A 17,227-nucleotide genomic window follows, 5' to 3' on the forward strand; every position below is an offset into this window, starting at 1 on the left:
TTTTTTTAAAATTTTATAGTTAATAAATCCCATACATAAAAAACCATTTTAAAAGCTGAACTAATATATTAAAATAAAAATGTCATAATACAAATATTATGTCACTTGTCACATTTAAATTTTAGTAAAGGCTCTAATTATTTAAAAAAAAAAAAAACATAAATTTACTCATTAAAAACCATCAATTTATAAGTTAATTGTTCCACTAAATTATAAATTATCAAATATATGTATGTATATATGAATGTATGAATCTCTTACAAAACAAAAGGAACATTCAGAGTCATCTACGTTTATCCTCCTAAGCGATACTATTAACTTCACCACAGCTTCAATTTTCCGACTGTCCGAAGTATCTTCCTGAAATGGTGGCTAGAATATTGAGCATTATCACCTCGTCGTCGAGCTCCGACTTCTCGGCCCGCAAACTGGCACATTTCCGAAGCAGACTCCTGAAAGAAGCACAAGTATCTGCATCCAGAGGAGTATCAACTGCTGCACTTAATGCAAACAGCCAAAGACAGTCCGTCCTCGACAGTGTTGTTTGTGTTTCTAACGAGTTTATACGTTTCCTCAACGAAGAAACCCGAAACACTGAGTTCATCTTTGAAATTGCTGATAAAGATGGATAGTTGTTGCCACTGTTTTCCTTTGAAGAAGTGCTGGCATTTGGTTCCTCGGGTGGCTGCGAGTCGATGTCATTGGCAGGCAAGATAACGCTCGGCTGATCGATCGAGTCTGGACTCACAGAATCGATCTTTTCATGGAAGATGAAATCAGACTGCATAAGTCCCTCGGGGCACGACAGAACCTGACACGACAACAGGAAACGGGGTCCAGAAATTCATATAAGCAGTACAATTTCTTGATGATGGGCATTCATGGGCAATTTCTTTTGAAACATTGATAAGGGTAAGATGTAAATACCTGACGCAGCTTAGAAAAATCAGCAAGAAATGCATCCTCCCACTCTTTTGAAGGCAGTAAATTCTGGGGGCAATTGGCAATGGCAGGAATCACTGGCATATAAACACTTCGCTCTTTCTTAAAATTACTTCTATCAACTTTAGCCACCGCCACATTTGGAATATGGGATGCTTCCCACCTAACAAGGTTTAGATTGATAAACATTTTAGAGTAATCATGCCTCTTACTGACTAGAATTAAAGAATTAGTAGAAATGTTCGGCCCACACACATAACCAAATATAGCAAGAATAGACGGTAGTCTCGTGAGATTAGTCGAAGTGGCCACAAGCTAGTTTGGACACTTGCGAATATGAAAAGACAATACGAAATAATCACACACGTAACAAGGACTATCAGCTTGGTGGGATCATCCATGAATGGGGAAATGGAAGAAAGACGAGAACCTCTCCCCGACTTGCCTTTCCTAATCTATTTCAGCGACCCACCCGACTTGTATCTTCCCTCCTAACAAGAACCTCGAGTCGAATTCTCTCTGCTCACTTCTCATTCAATCCAACTAGCCACGCAATTATCAAACCAACTCGGAAGTTGGTGTTTACAGCTACCAGACTCTTCATCAAATAATTTTTTTTACTTCGTTTTTTAACACACATGAAGGACAAGAAATACACAGGAATACTATAGAAAACTTCATTTTCATATATAAACATCCTCACACCTTCAGAGAAAAATGATCTCTACCACCTTAATCAACTATATCATTTTTGATGATTCAAAGATGTAATAATGTTTTCAAAGGCAAGCCCATAGGGCCCATATTAGTTTTTCTCAAGAAATACGAAATTTATTACCCAAAAACCTTTATTTTTTTTTTTTTTTTTTTTTATACAAGAAACCAACAGAATATATTCAAGAGAAAGGAAAGGAAAGACAGCCTAACAGCTGAAGAAGAAAGAACCCCACCTTTAGCTACGTACAAAAGGCCTTCCAATCATTAAGAATCAAAGAGAAAGGGTAGTTACAAGAGAATTTGCTAAGCTATGATACCACCACGAAGCATTCCCTTTGGGCTATCCCTTTTGGATCCAAGCCCACCTTGTAATGACCCAGGCCCACCGCTAGCAGATATTGTCCTTTTTGGGCTTTCCCTTTTGGACTTCCCCTCAAGGCTTTAAAACGCGTCTGCTAAGGAAAGGTTTCTACACCCTTATAAAGGGTGTTTCGTTCTCCTCCCCAACCAATGTGGGACTCTCACAATCCACCCTTCTTCGGGGCCCAGCGTCCTTGCTGGCACTTGTTCCTTTCTCCAATCGATGTGGGACCACTACCAAATCCACCCCCCTTCAAAGCCCAGCATCCTTACTGGCACACCGCCTCATGTCTACCCCCCTTCGGAGAACAACCTCCTCGCTGGCACATAGTTCAGTGTCTGGCTCAATACCATTTGTAATAACCCAGGCCCACGCTAGCAGATATTGTCCTCTTTGGGTTTTCCCTTTCGAGCTTCTCCTAAAGGCTTTAAAATGTGTCTGCTAGGGAAAGGTTTTCACACCCTTATAAAGGGTGTTCCGTTCTCCTCTCCAACCAATGTGGGACTCTCACAATTAAACGGTACACAATCCCAAAAGCCTATATCTTTAAACAATCTCTTAAAAAAATTCCTCCATGTCCTTCATTTTTTATTATCTCATTAGTTTCTAAACACTATATCTTCCTCGCATTTCAAAATAAAACGTGGGGAGAAAGAAACGCAAATGAGTTACATAAATCATTAGCAAGATGCAAGTAATAACATTGACATGTAAAAACATACCTGACACGTCTAAGATATTCTAATCCATCTTCTGGAGGTCCTGAATCAAAATTGGGCTCTCCCTCCACCAGAAAGGCAGGTCTCTGTATACTGTTGTAGTATTTATCATCTTCACTATCTTCACTGACACTAAGACAGCAAGAGGGTTTCGGGAATTCAACATTCGTAATTTCATTATCACCTTCCATGTCCTCTATCTCAGCATCCAAGCTTTCTGAACAGCCATCCCCTGTTAAGTCGCCACAAAACGTTAGTAATCTTATGAACATATTTAAACATCATGTTCCACCCCAGAAATAATTTGTATGGTTTTGATTTCAGTTTAAATAAACAGAGAAAACAAAGTCATACACACAAACAAGTAAAAAAGAAAAGGTTGAATTACTTTCATATCATTCAGTACCATACTGATGAGTTTGTATCATGTACAAAAGAATGTGACTGTAATCATTTCTAGACAAAAAAGAAAAGAAATTTCATGTAATCTATATATTAGTACAAACAAGAACACCTATTACACAAACAAGTTGATTTTGATGCACATAAGGTCTTTAGTTCGATTGATTTAGGCCATTCTTCAATGCACAAAAATATTCATATGATTCCATCTTCCCCTTGCAGCAACAACACCTGTGCACAAGAGAAATTGAAACCATCAAAATGACACAATCAAAACCAAAACCCATAACTATAATTATGAAGCTCAGTTGATTCAAGCTTATAATAAATTATCTTCTGGAAATATGGGAAAGTCAAAATGGGTTTATGAGATTTTTTTTTTGGCAATATCCAATCGAGAGCATTTGTATTCAAGGAATTAACTCAAAAACTGGTAATGCAAACAATTTGGTGTTCAAAATTTTCAATTTGAACACCAAAAATTCCTCAACTCAAAACAATTTGAACAATTTGGTGTTCAAATTCCTCAAGAAACTAGAAAGTACTTCACAAAATCAACGTAAAAAAGAAAAAGAATGGCACAATTTGCAGACGAATAAGTTATAAAAATAATTTATTCATAGGCATTCATAGGCACCTTGCAAACATTAACCATATTTTAGCATCATAAGCAACCTTTCATAACCAGACTTCATAAGCAAAAGATCATTTAGCAGGCAAATAGTCAGACAATTTAAGCTTTCTAAAGCCTTGGTAACAGTCAGCCCATCAGAAGCAAACTTCATAAGCAAAACAAATAGAAATACTTACTTATAAATGAAGAGGCTTCTTCTCCCTTCTCGAAATGCTGCCTAGGACCAGAGGTGGAGCCTGTCTTCATTGGGTAATTAGAGCTTGTTAAGCTACTGTATTCCCTTGCCACAACGGGCATAAGTTCCTTGCATATAGCTTCCCACAATCTACTCTGTTCTGAAACATTTACAAACCTCAGTGCTTCCATATCCTTCCTTGAGTACACTATCTTACTTCCTTCAGCATTTTTCTTATCAAGTTCATTCACATTCCCCAGATTCCAATGCACCTCTGAGATCTTCGCTTCCCTCGTTCTCCTCCTCGATCTTCTAGCCTTTTTCCCCACTCTTTCAGGTTCATGGGATTTGCTCACATTGATCTGCATTGACCTTGTTGGACAACTTATGTCAATTTCTTCTCCATTTCCAATTTTGGAAACATGAACCGGTTCAACTAATGCAGTTTCGTCTATTACTTCAATCTTCAATGAATTTCCGAGAGATAAATGGCTTTGTCTAAGAACGTTCGTGTTCTCGGAATCATTTTGCTGACCAGAAATCTTCTCCTCATCAACAAGCATCGTTTTGCCGCAATTATCCTTTTCTAGATGAATCTCTTCTCCAGGAACCAACATGGCTTCAAGTTCTTCCAATAGTAATTTCTTTTTCATCTCCAGAATGCTCTCAGTATCAGCTTCTTTCCTCAACAATTCCTCGGTTCGCTCAAAGGCTTCTTTGCTGTCGGCTTCCATAGCAGTAGAAAACTGAACTTCTTGAACAATTTCTTTCTTCGCACAATCTTGATTTCCATCAAAACTCGGAACCCTAATTGTTACAAAATCTTTCGCTTCTACTTCATCCATCGCAACTTCTTGATTCCCATCTTCCACGGCACCTATCATTTCAAAATCATGGACAGCATCCACCTTGAAAGATTCTTCTCCGAGCTCCACATCAAGAATCCGAGTCTCGTCCACCAGACTTCCCATGTTTCCTCCATTTTCAGAAGACTCAGAAATCCAATCGCAGACAACCATCTTTTCAACAGAAGTTTCTGCGTTCTCTTCTGGAGAAGCAGAACTCGAACTGTTCATCCTAACTTCACACTGCAGGCTTGGATTCGAGACGATCAAAGGAAACTTCATCTCGTCCGGATGAAAAGGAGATCGTGCGTGGTCCTCAGAGGCAGAGAATTTTCGACTGAACCCATCACCATCGCCGGAACTTAACCCATTCGCCATTGCTGGAAGAAAGCACAAGGGCTTTAGGGGCGCCACCGAGAGTAAATGAAAAAAAAAATGGGGTTTAACGCATATATATATATATATATATAGCGGATTTTTCAATTTTTGCTATCCATTTATTTATTTATTTATTAAACATGTCTATTTTAATTATTTTATTTTTAGCTTTTATTCATTTTATCATTTATTTTTCAAAATATTAATGTAAAAAAAAAGTATAATGCTTTAAATTATGCAAACTATATAATAAATTTTATAATCATATTTCAAGAAATTATTAATTAAAAAATATTAATGTAAAAAATTGTTAGTACTGCATTTTAAAAATATTATTAAAAAATTTAGAGATAATCGATGAGACGGAGATAGAAAGTTTCCATCCATTTAATTTAATTTTTTAATTTTTATGAATATTTCTTAAATATATTACTAAGAATTAGGGTATTTTTAAAAAAAATTAAAAAGTTAAAAAAAAAATATTTGTATTAATTTAATGTAATAAAGAAGAACGTAAAAGAAAAGGTGTGCACCGTCGCCTCCGCGTTTGCTTCTCTGTCATCCGCTCATTGCGTTTGCTCCGAACGAGTACCGAAAAGCCAAAAGTGAAGGAAGACCCAACGAAACCAAACCCGAACCCACCACTCCTCCTCCAATTCCACCCTGTCTTTTCCTTTATTCTTCCCCTTTTTCTTCCCGGAGCCCAGGAGAGGCTCTAACCAGAAGGTAATCCTCTTCCTCTAAACTCGCCTCTCCATCTCTTCTTCTTTTATCGCCTTCCTTTTCCCTTTTATTACCATTTCTCTCTCTTTTTTCTATTTCGCTTTTGATTTTTCTCTTACAGCCTTCTTTTATTTGTTGGGTTGTGAGTGATTTGTTCGTTTTCTTTTCCTTTCTGTTTCTGGGATTTGATTTGGTTTCTGAGCTAGCAATCTGTATCTGGGTTTGTGTTTTTGTGTTTTGATTCTTTGATTTGGTCATGGACGGTCGAGATCATCATCGTTTTGGTTTAGTGGTAAGGATTGTTGGAATTTCTCTTCCATTTGATTGCCTTCATTACATGCAATGTCTCATATTTCCATTTGTATGCTTATCTTCTATGATCTCTTTGTAATATAAGTTCCAGAAAAGGTATTAAAGTTCTTTTTAAATTGATTGTGGGAGGGGATATTTTGCCATTTTCATGTTTCCTTTTGTCTTTTTCATGTCGTTTTTTAAGAATTTATGTTTCAATATGACATAAACCGAAGGTTGTCTATGGACTTGTCTGTTCTTTTACTATGCCTGAAAGTTGGGTTGTTCAAGAAGGATGTGATCACATTATAGGGTGGAATTGAAAGATATGAGGATCAATGAATCCTTAAATTCTTCGTAGTATATTTCAACCATTATCTTGTGGAACGTTGCCCCTTTTTTGCCCTTTTGTCATTTTTCATGAAAAAATTCATTTTCTCCTTTGAGTCATTTCTTGCAATATTGTTGTGAGATCCCACGTCAATTGGGAAAGAAAACGAAGCAAGATGTGGAAACCTCTTCCTAGCAGCGTTTTAAAAACCTTAGGGGGAGCTCAAAGAGGACAATATCTGCTAGCAGTGGGCTTGGATTGTTACAAATTGTATCAGAGGCAGACATCAGGCGATGTGTCAGCGAGAAGGCTGAGCCTCAAAGGGGAGTGCCACGAGGCAGTGTGCCAGCAAGGACGTTGGCCCCAAAAGGGGGTAAATTTGGGGGTTTCCACATTGATTGGAGAAGGGAACGAGTGCCAGGGAGGACGCTGCCCTGAAGGGGGTGGATTGTGAGATCCCACGTTGGTTGGGGAGGAGAACGAAACATCTTTTATAAAGGTGTGAAAACCTCTCCCTAGCAAACGTGTTTTAAAAACCTTGAGGGGAAGCCCAAAAGGGAAAGTCCAAAGAGGACAATATCTACTAGCGGTGGGCTTGAACTGTTACAATTGTATTAGAGGCAAACATCGGACGATGTGCCAGCGAGAAGGCTGAGCCCGGAAGGAGGTGACACGAGGCAGTGTGCCCCAAAAGGGGGTGGATTGAGGGGTCCCACATTGATTGGAGAAGGGAACGAGTGTCAGCGAGGACACTGGACCTCAAAGGGGGGTGGATTGTGAGGTCTCACATCGGTTGGGGAGGAGAATGAAGCATCCTTTATAAAGGTGTGGAAACCTCTTCCTAGCATACGAGTTTTAAAAACCTTGAGGGGAAGCCCAAAAGGGAAACCCAAAGAGGACAATATCTGTTAGCGGTGGGCTTGGACTCTTACAATTGCATATTCTCATCTCCTTTATATTTGAATAAAGAGCAAAAGGATCTTTCATAGATCATTGCTGCTTGTGTTTTCCTATTAATCCGTCTCCTATCGTTTAAAGCAATAGAATAATTTTGTAGAGCGTTTGGTTACCGTGCAGGCGCATGCCCCTCCTCCTGGTTACTTCATACGTTTGAACAATACTGGATCAAAAGACGATTTATATCTAAGTAAAAGGGATAGAATGCGCAGGTGGCTTTGTTGTGCTTGTCAAGTTGAAGAACCCTACCCATCAGCGGAAAGTGAGCACCTAAAAAGCCCAGGAAGTTATGGAGATGGTGGTAATAGTCTAATCTATTTACTCTGAAGCCTGTTAGATATCAATTTCCTCCATATGTTAAGCATAGTTATCATTAGTTTGTTCTTGTTCGAGACGACTCTTGATTTAATAGCTATAGCCTCGTTTATGATTCGTCTACTATGTGATTTAAATACGTCTTATGCATTTTATGCCTTTTAGGTCACCAAAAGGTCTCAAAAGAGCCAGCTTCTCACAAATCTGAAGCACCAAAAGCTCCACCTCCCATAGATGTTCCAGCGTTGTCTCTGGAAGAATTGAAAGAAAAGACTGACAACTTCGGGTCCAAGGCATTGATTGGTGAAGGGTCTTACGGTCGAGTTTATTATGCTAGATTAAGCGATGGGAAAACTGTGGCAGTAAAGAAGCTGGATGTTTCCTCCGAGCCTGACTCGAGTGTCGACTTTTTGACTCAGGTTTGTTTACAATATCGATATAAATAGATTTAGCACGGTACAACTCTATCTTATCTTGTATACATTATTCAGGTTTCTACAGTCTCAAGGTTGAAACATGAAAATTTTGTTGAGTTGCACGGATACTGCGTTGAAGGAAATCTCCGTGTTCTTGCATATGAGTTTGCAACTATGGGTTCTCTACATGACGTATTGCACGGTATGCCACAACATTAAGTTCAATCATTTGGTTGAGTTTTCATGTAGGCCAGACAATTTCACGAGTTGTTGTGTGCTCTACACAGGTAGAAAGGGAGTGCAAGGGGCACAGCCTGGTCCAGTGCTCGATTGGATGCAACGTGTGAGAATCGCTGTCGATGCAGCTAGAGGATTGGAGTACTTGCATGAGAAGGTTCAACCTTCTATCATACATAGAGATGTTAGATCCAGCAATGTGCTTCTTTTTGAAGAGTACAAAACAAAGATTGCAGACTTTAACCTTTCTAACCAAGCTCCGGACATGGCTGCACGACTTCATTCTACTCGAGTTTTAGGAACTTTTGGCTACCATGCTCCAGAGTAATGTTTCCGAAATCTCATTCGTTCGTATGGTTCCTTACTTGTAGCTATTGTTGATTGAGAAAGTATTTCTCTCTTTCACAGGTATGCTATGACAGGACAATTGACACAAAAGAGCGATGTCTACAGCTTTGGAGTCGTTCTACTCGAGCTTTTGACTGGGAGGAAACCCGTTGATCACACCATGCCTCGCGGGCAGCAGAGTCTTGTTACTTGGGTGAGTAAACGAGCATGCTTTCCATTTCGTTTACGGTTAGTTAAATTTCACAACTCTAAAATGACTGTTCCTTATTGTTTAAGGCTACTCCAAGGCTAAGTGAAGACAAAGTTAAACAATGTGTTGATCCAAGGCTGAAGGGTGAATATCCACCTAAAGGAGTCGCCAAGGTACACATCGTTACGTCGTTTCACAAAGTTTAACTAACGAGATACAATTGTGACATCGACTTGGTTTTACGGTTATTGCAGCTGGCTGCTGTGGCAGCACTGTGTGTGCAATATGAAGCCGAGTTCAGGCCGAACATGAGCATTGTCGTCAAGGCTCTCCAGCCGCTTCTAAAGCCACCTACGCCTATGCCTGCATCGTCTCCTGAACCTTGAAGTAAATTGATATCGATTTTCTTCCTCACTGTTGATATATGTCAGCCTACATTGCAAAGTTTGGTTTCATGGTGATCATAAAGAATTCATATATTCATTATTTGTTCCAATTATTATTGTTGTTTTCCCTTGAAGATCCTCGAGTCATGTTTAGCCCTCAGTTCTAAATGTTTTTCCATTTCGTTTTTGGAGTATGAGACTGTGGGAGTGGATGCTATGGGGGAAACACTACGTATGATTATTATTTACTTTCCCCCTCACTCTTTTGATATCAATGGATATGGGTTGGTCTTTTCAGCTTGTCATGTTTAATGCTGTTCTCTTTTGTGCTCTTGCTTTAAGTACCTATCTCGAGTTTCGACTCGCCCTTTTCAATGCCTTCCCTATAGATGAAATGCCCCTCGTCGAGTCATACGAAGTTTCGGGTTGATGATCATTGTAAAAATCTAGAGTGTTTCGTTCATTGTAGTTCACAATGCTAAATCAAGTTTGTAACCAATTTAGTTGCCAAAATGGACGGGGAAAGCTAGTATGGGTTGCAGGTGGAGGTAAAGTCGCTGACTCGATGACAAAAAACTTGATTATTTTGATACGGTTGGGTAATGGAATAGTACCTATCTCGAGTTTCGACTTGCCCCTTCCAATGCCTTCCCTATAGATGAACTGCCTCTCGCCGAGTCATACAAAGTTTTGGGTTGATGATCATTGTAAAAATCTAGAGAGTTTTCCGTTCATTGTAGTTGACGATACAGACATGCTCACTAAATCGAGGAACTCGATGTAAACTAGTTAGTTGCCAAAATGGATGGGGGAAAGCTAGTATGGGTTAAAGGTGGAGGTAAAGTTGTGACTCGATGACAAAAAAAACTCGATTATTTTGATACAGACGAGGTTGAGTAATGGAATAGTACCTATCTCGAGTTTCGACTTGCCCTTTCCAATGCCTTCCCTATAGATGAACTGCCCCTTGCCGAGTCATGCCGAGTCATGCCGATGTTTTGGGTTGATGATCATTGTAAAAATCTATAGTGTTCTCTATTCATAGTAGTTGACGATACAGACATGCTCGCTAAATCAAGGAACTCGATGCAAACAATTTAGTTAGTTGCCAAAATGGATAGGGAAAGGTAAAGTTGCTGACTTGATGACAAAAAAAACTCGATTATTTTGTCGGAGACGAGGTCAGGTAATGGAAATTATCAACTTGAACTGTACATTTTAGAAACTAAGACTACCGTTGTGACAGATTTGAGCAAAGAAGTCGTCTTAACCTTTGAGGTTTATTTCAAAGAGCCTCCGAATCTTCAAAATAACGCACACGGTGTTCTAAGAACTCATGGCATCTCTCAATCCATCCCTTCATGGCTTCGTAGTTTTTTACGACGAGATCGTGGGAACAAGAGTTGCTGAATCTGCTTCTCTGCTGCAACTTCAGATGTTGCCTACAATGACAGTATAGAAAATGGACAACGTTAACAGGACGTTCAAACCAGAAATTTTCTTATAGACCGAGAAGGGTCGATGGCTCACCCGGGTTTTGAAGGGAAATCGAAAAGTCCGTACTTCTGTTCCGAAACATACCCTCACATCGATGCCAAGACTATCGACTCCGAGCAGAATAGCATCCTGAAAAGCATATATCACAAACTATCATAGCTGCCGTAACTTTAGGCAAGATATCTTCTAGTCAGATGCATCGAGGTCACGTAGGCCTATACCGACATTAAGTAAACGATATCCTATACCGATGCATCGAGCAGGTAAAAGTAATTTGGAGGAAATAGGTTCAAGCCAGGGTGATCGCCTACTCGGGATTTTATATCATATTCTTTTGTAACCAAATGTGGTAGGTCAACAGTTGTCTTGTGAGATTGGTCAGATGCACATAAGTTGACTCGAACACTCGTAGAACAAAATCATAAGCGTAATAATGACACGACCCCTTTGAGCGTAGATATTAGAAGAAACCCGACGTAGCTTCCCATCCGTTAAGGCAATAATGACGAGCGACCCCTTTGGACGTTCCTTCACCCCACTTACCTTCCATCCCAGGAAGCAACACACCTAGTCTCTTTCTTAGATGGTTCGAACTTACACACTAATGAACGAGTCGTCGTATAATCAACACGATAATAAGAAAACGAACTGTTGCAAAAGATCATAACAAACATGACAGAACAAAAATTACCTCAACACGAAGACCCCTCTTTTTGCAAAAGGCTTTAAGGGCGATATTGCACCTAAAACCCTTCTCACTAAAACGCTCGACAATTTCCGCAGTAGAGTGCATAAGAATATCGGGTTCGGCACGTTGAAAATCTTGCAAACCAATTTCAGACTGCAAAAGTTCATTAAAAAATAGTATGATTTCACTATTCAACCGGATAAATAGGCAATGCGTTCATTCTCGTGATTCTAATATTACTGATACTACTGCAGACCGAATAGATATTCATCAATGAGACCCGAAAGGGAAATCGTGATATACATACCTGAACTCCGTACACCGAGAAGAGCTCAATTCTCATTATCTCCAACCTATAGAGGGTGGATCTTCGGCTGCTTCTATCACTTTCAGACTCGAAGCTCAAGGTTTCACCTTCTAAATCCGAGGTTAAAGATGAGAAGATTATGAGAAACTCCACCAACAATAAGATAATAATGTTTAGAAGCTAAATCGTGGAATTTATACTTCAACACGAAGTAATGAATCAACGACTGCTCTATTCATACCAAAGGAAAAAATTAAATTTCAGATCGGTTGGAGAGGGGAATGAAACATTCCTTATAAGAGTATAGAAATTTCTCTCCAGCGAGAACGCTGACCCCCAAGGGGGTGAGATCCCACATCGGTCGGAGAGGGGAATGAAACCTTTTTTATAAGGGTGTGGAAATCTCTCCCTAACAAATACGTTTTAAAACTGTGAGACTGACGACAATACGTAACGGGCCAAAACGGACAATATCTGTTAGCGGTGGGCTTGGGCTGTTGCAAATGGTATTAGAGCCCGACACCGAGCGGTGTGCCAACAAAGACGTTAGACCTCCAAAGGGGTGGATTATGAGATCCTACATCGGTTGGAGAGAGGAACGAAACATTCTTGAGTGTAGAAATCGCTCCTTTGGGGCCCAACGTCCTCGATAGAGAGAGGTTTTCACACCCTTATAAGAAATGTTTCGTTCCCCTCTCCAACCAATGTGGGATCTCACGTCACAATCATGAAAGTAATTACTTCAGCTGAATATGGTTACCTTTCCATTCTGTATTGTAGCCTTCACTCTCTTCAAAGTAAAACAGTCTTCTTATATAAGATTCTTCATCAGCATATACAGGTCTGAGACATCCCAACATCGAAACTCCATTCGAAGGATGCTTCATCTCTCTCTCATATTTCATATTGATAGCCTATACGTAACAGACTTGATTAACGTTTTGTAATTCAAATGAACGTATTATAAACAATAGTTGCTAGTAGCTGGAAGTTAATAATGAAGCTGTAACGGGCCAAGCCCACCGCTAGTAGATATTGTCCTCTTTGGGCTTTCCCTTTCAAGCTTCGTTTTTAAATGGTATCAGAGCCAGACACCGGGCGATGTGCCAACGAGGAGGCTGGGCTCCGAAGGGGGGTGGACACAAGGCAGTGTGCCAGAAAGGACGCTGGACCCCGAAAGGGGGTAAATTGGGGATTCCACATCGATTGGAGAAGGGAACGAGTGTCAGCGAGGACGCTGATCCCTAAAGGGCGGTGGATCGTGAGACCCCACATCAGTTGGGGAGGAGAACAAAACATTCATGGGTGTGGAAACCTCTCTCTACGAGACGCATTTTAAAACCTTGAGGGGAAGCCCAAAGAGGACAATTTCTGCTAACAGTGGGCTTAGGCTGTTACAAATGGTATCAGAGCCAGTCAACGGGTGGTGTGCCAGCGAAGACACTGAGCCCCGAAGGGGGTGAACACCAAGCGGTGTGCCAGCGAGGACGCTGAGCCCCGAATGGGATGGACACCAAGCGGTGTGCCAGCAAGGACGCTGAGCCCCAAAGGGGGGTGGACACCAGGCGGTGTGCCAACAATGACGCTGAGCCCCAAAGGGAGGTGGACACTAGGCAATGTGCCAACAATGACGGTGAGCCTCGAAGGGGGTGGACATCGAGCAGTGTGCCAGCAAGGACGTTGGGCCCTAAAAGGGATGGATTGTAAGATTCCACATCAGTTGGGGAGGAGAACGAAGCATTGTTTATAAGGGTATGGAAACCTCTCCTTACCATACGCGTTTCAAAACCTTGAGAGGAAGCTCAAAAGGGAAAGCCCAAAGAGAACAATATCTGGACTTGGACCGTTACAGAAGCTATTTACAACAATTTAGTTATATCGTACAAGCTATAACAATAACAAGGAGCTGGTGGAAATCACCTTATTCATACACTTGGCAAAATATAGTGGATGAACCAAGCTAGCCACATCAGGAACTCCCCAATCAACAGGGAATTCAGCCAAATCAGTTTCCACAGCCTACAAGGCCAATAGAAATGCAGCTAAAAATAAAACCAGAAACTTTGAACTCAACCAACACAACTAGCTATTTACCTCAATATAGTCATAATCGAAAGGAACGATATCACCATTTCCGCTATCTCCCGCTTTATAATCTCGAATTATCCTCCTACTTTCATACATTTTCACGTCCATTCCAATCAAAACGTTCTGCGAGTGAAGAACTCGTATAAATACCATAATCACTCGACCGTATTTGGCTAAGATCTTTACCTCGAGATTACGAAAAAGCAATGCATAATAATGGAACATATAGATCCTTACCACAGGATTTGGTGCAGCACGATCTTCTAACATGTTCACATCGTCGAAAACTTCGAAAAACAAATCTGAACAGAACAAAACATCGAGCTAGAATATGAACATCCACACAAAAACAACAAATCATTAACAAGAGAAAGTCGATAAAAACCTCCATAATCGTCAAGAACGTATTGAAACTCGTCCCATGATACGTGTTCATGTGGTTCATTGTGCACAGTTCCAGGAAATAGTATCAAAGCGTTGCTATTTACCTAATAGAGAGGAAAATGAATTTTCGTTAACCGAAAAAAACATAATCGAGGAAACACGAGGTCTATGAACCCAACCTCCACAGTCGTCCGGGCTAATTCTGCAGCAGTGAGTTCAGTATTTCGTGCTCTTTTACGAACTTTTAGATCTTCAAGAGGATGATAGCCTTTGTTAGTCAAAGAACTTGATGAATCTGGAACTGAATCAGGGAAATCAGCAGCAACTGAAACTTTTGACAAGCAATGATCACGGCCCTTAGACAACCAATGTAAGTCTGTTGATCCAAATATTGGATTTCTGCCACTAAAAATTACCAAAGAACCAAGAAGATCTATCATAAACGAGCTACAATACAAACAGATTGACAAGGAGCTACAATAGATGATAACCATCTAATATCGTAAACTCACCGAACATCGAAAGAAGATCTGTTCCAACTGCTCGTGAATGCATGCGACGTCGAGCAACAAGCCCCTTCTGTATGATATTAGAAAAGGTGAGGAACACGAAATAAAGGATTCGAATTGAGTATTCTAGTGCCGAAGCCCAAGCCCAAGCCCACCGCTAGGTTTTTAAAACGTGTCTGCTAGGGAGAGGTTTCCACACCCTTGTAAAGAATGTTTTGTTCTTCTCCTCATCCAATGTGGGATCTCACAATCTATCTCCCTTCGGTGTCAAGCATCCTTGTTGGCACTCATTTCTCTCTCCAATCGATGTGAGATCTCACAATCCACCCCCTTCGGAGCCAAGCGTCCTTCGCTAGCACACCGCCTGGTGTCCACCCACTTTAGGACTCAACGTTCTTACTGGCACACCACCTGGTGTCCACTCCCCTTCGTCCTCGTTGGCACACTGCCCAGAACCTGGCTCTGATACCAACTGTAACGGTTCAAGCCCACCGTTAGCAAATATTGTTCTCTTTAGGATTTCTCTTTCAAGCTTCCTCTCAAGGTTTTTAAAAAGCGTCTACTAGGGAGAGGTTTCCACACCCTTACAAAGAATGCTTCGTTCTCCTCCCCAATTGATCTTCAGGGCACAGCATCCTCGCTCGCACTTGTTCCTTTCTCCAATCAATGTAGAATCTCACAATTCACCCCTTTTGAGACCCAGCGTCCTCGCTGGCACACCGCTCGATGTCCACCCTCTTCGGGGTTCAACGTCATCACTGGCGCACCGCCTGGTGTCCACCCCCCTTCGAGGCTCAGTATCCTCACTGGCACACTACCTAGTGACTAACTCTAATACCATTTGTAACAACCCAAGCCCACCGCTAGTAGATAAGGTCTTCTTTAGGCTTTCCCTTTCGAGCTTCCCCTCAAAGTTTTTAAAACGCGTCTGCTAGGGAGAGGTTTCCACACCCTTATAAACAATGTTTCGTTCTCCTCCCCACCCCCCAACCAATGTAGGATCTCACATCTAGTTTCTGTTTAGGTTGTGAGACCTCGTATACAAGACTAAGAGTTCTATTTCTTTTGAATTTTAGTCTCGGTACAATCTCTAGTGAATATAGCAAAATGCTCGAACCAAAAACGAAAAGAAAGCCAACACATAGGAAACCCATTGAAAAAGGGCCAAAAAAAATGGCTTGTTAACAAAAGGTAAATACCCAAGTAGACCAAGCAAGAGCTTCTAAAGATCAGAAAGCCTAAACCCTTTGCACTACAATGACAAACAGATGAAACCCCACTTCAATTAAAACGAACCCATCACTAAATCCGCAAGTGGGTATTCAAAAAACTACTTGAAAATCAACGATCGACAGCCCTCGCTTAGAACAAATGTCCAGACAATCAATTCATCAAGAAAAAACGAAACGGGCATGTAACAAATTCATAGTTCATCACAATCAATGATACCAAATGCAAAGAACACAAAGAGAGGCGAATGATAGCGGTTACCGAAGGCAAGTGAAGAAGCTACAGCGATTGCCATGAGAGACAGAGATCAAAGTCGACGCAAGCTGAGATGGGTATTAGTCTCTACGTATAGTTCGAAGTATGAAATAGCCATCGAGATTCGCAGAAGATCTTCAAACGTGTTCAGAAATTTCTGATTTTTTTACTCAGAGATCTCAGCTGAAAAAGCATAGAAAATAACAAATGGGTCTATCAATTTTGTTTTTTTACACCTATAAAACACTGGAGTGAAGAAGTGAAGAGACAAGACACAAAAGACAAGACACCCCATGTTTTTTATTCCAACAAGGAACACAATTTTGTGTGAAGACAAAAGTTTTGTGTGAAATATTGAAATATGAATGTGTGGGCAATAAAAGTGAAAAAGACATAAGATGGATATCACATGTTTGTATCTTCAACATAGTACACAAAGGTTATCCCAACACATATAAGCCAAAAAGTGTTCTTTTCTTTTGAGTTCACAAAGAGGATTTAGAGAGGTTTAATGTCATAAAAAATTTAGTTATATTAATGTAATTAACATCCATTTTTGTAAATCAAATAAATTGTTCTAATTTTGATCAATTTGACGTTCCAAACGACCCTTATGTTAGCCTTTTCAATTGAACGAGAAAATTTGACATGGTGACGAGTTGTAAAAAATTACGCGATGAACAAAAAAATTGTAGGAGAAAAAAAGAACTTTTGAAATATTTTTTTTTTATTGAATAAATGGGTAAGTTTTAAAATGCGTCCTTTCCAACCGAGGTAAGTCCAATGTTTTGTTTTGTTGTCTTTTCCAACTGATGTAAGTCCAATGTTTTGTTTTGTTGTCTTTTCAAACTGATGTAAGATGTTTTGTGTCCAATGATGTACTTTTCCAATTCGTGTGGATT

At 40.3% G+C, this 17,227-nt stretch overlaps 3 protein-coding genes across 6 annotated transcripts; 1 reads left to right on the top strand and 2 right to left on the bottom strand.

Moving 5' to 3' along the window:
* Positions 1-210: 210 nt before the first annotated feature.
* LOC111800622 lies at positions 211-5,225 on the bottom strand. Its single transcript, XM_023684401.1, has 4 exons — positions 3,952-5,225; positions 2,743-2,971; positions 928-1,105; positions 211-811 (listed from the first exon to the last, which is right to left on the bottom strand). Exons 1-4 carry the CDS (start codon positions 5,171-5,173, stop codon positions 332-334), a joined length of 2,109 nt encoding a protein of 702 aa, XP_023540169.1. The 5' UTR covers positions 5,174-5,225; the 3' UTR covers positions 211-331.
* A 476-nt stretch (positions 5,226-5,701) lies between these two features.
* On the top strand, positions 5,702-9,672 carry LOC111801193 (PTI1-like tyrosine-protein kinase 3). Of its 2 annotated transcripts, none has more exons than XM_023685199.1 (8): positions 5,702-5,899; positions 7,596-7,776; positions 7,956-8,209; positions 8,282-8,408; positions 8,494-8,767; positions 8,852-8,984; positions 9,068-9,154; positions 9,236-9,672. In XM_023685199.1, exons 2-8 carry the CDS (start codon positions 7,680-7,682, stop codon positions 9,365-9,367), a joined length of 1,104 nt encoding a protein of 367 aa, XP_023540967.1. In that variant the 5' UTR covers positions 5,702-5,899; positions 7,596-7,679; the 3' UTR covers positions 9,368-9,672. The 2 variants fall into 2 exon arrangements, with proteins under 2 accessions (XP_023540967.1, XP_023540966.1); XM_023685198.1 differs by lacking the exon at positions 5,702-5,899 and adding an exon at positions 6,019-6,188.
* A 708-nt stretch (positions 9,673-10,380) lies between these two features.
* Positions 10,381-16,572, bottom strand: LOC111799570 (uncharacterized protein At3g49140-like). Of its 3 annotated transcripts, none has more exons than XM_023682944.1 (12): positions 16,332-16,572; positions 14,844-14,910; positions 14,511-14,656; positions 14,333-14,435; positions 14,185-14,249; positions 13,954-14,070; positions 13,780-13,878; positions 12,620-12,773; positions 11,860-11,969; positions 11,556-11,705; positions 10,898-10,993; positions 10,381-10,809 (listed from the first exon to the last, which is right to left on the bottom strand). In XM_023682944.1, the coding sequence occupies exons 2-12, from the start codon at positions 14,884-14,886 to the stop codon at positions 10,714-10,716; spliced, it is 1,179 nt and encodes a 392-aa protein (XP_023538712.1). In that variant the 5' UTR covers positions 14,887-14,910; positions 16,332-16,572; the 3' UTR covers positions 10,381-10,713. The 3 variants fall into 3 exon arrangements, with proteins under 3 accessions (XP_023538712.1, XP_023538711.1, XP_023538710.1); XM_023682943.1 differs by having other exon boundaries at positions 11,860-11,966; positions 14,511-14,736; XM_023682942.1 differs by having other exon boundaries at positions 14,511-14,736.
* Between the last annotated feature and the right edge of the window lie 655 nt (positions 16,573-17,227).

This window comes from Cucurbita pepo, chromosome LG08 (assembly GCF_002806865.2).
Source record: "Cucurbita pepo subsp. pepo cultivar mu-cu-16 chromosome LG08, ASM280686v2, whole genome shotgun sequence".
NCBI lineage: Eukaryota > Viridiplantae > Streptophyta > Magnoliopsida > Cucurbitales > Cucurbitaceae > Cucurbita > Cucurbita pepo.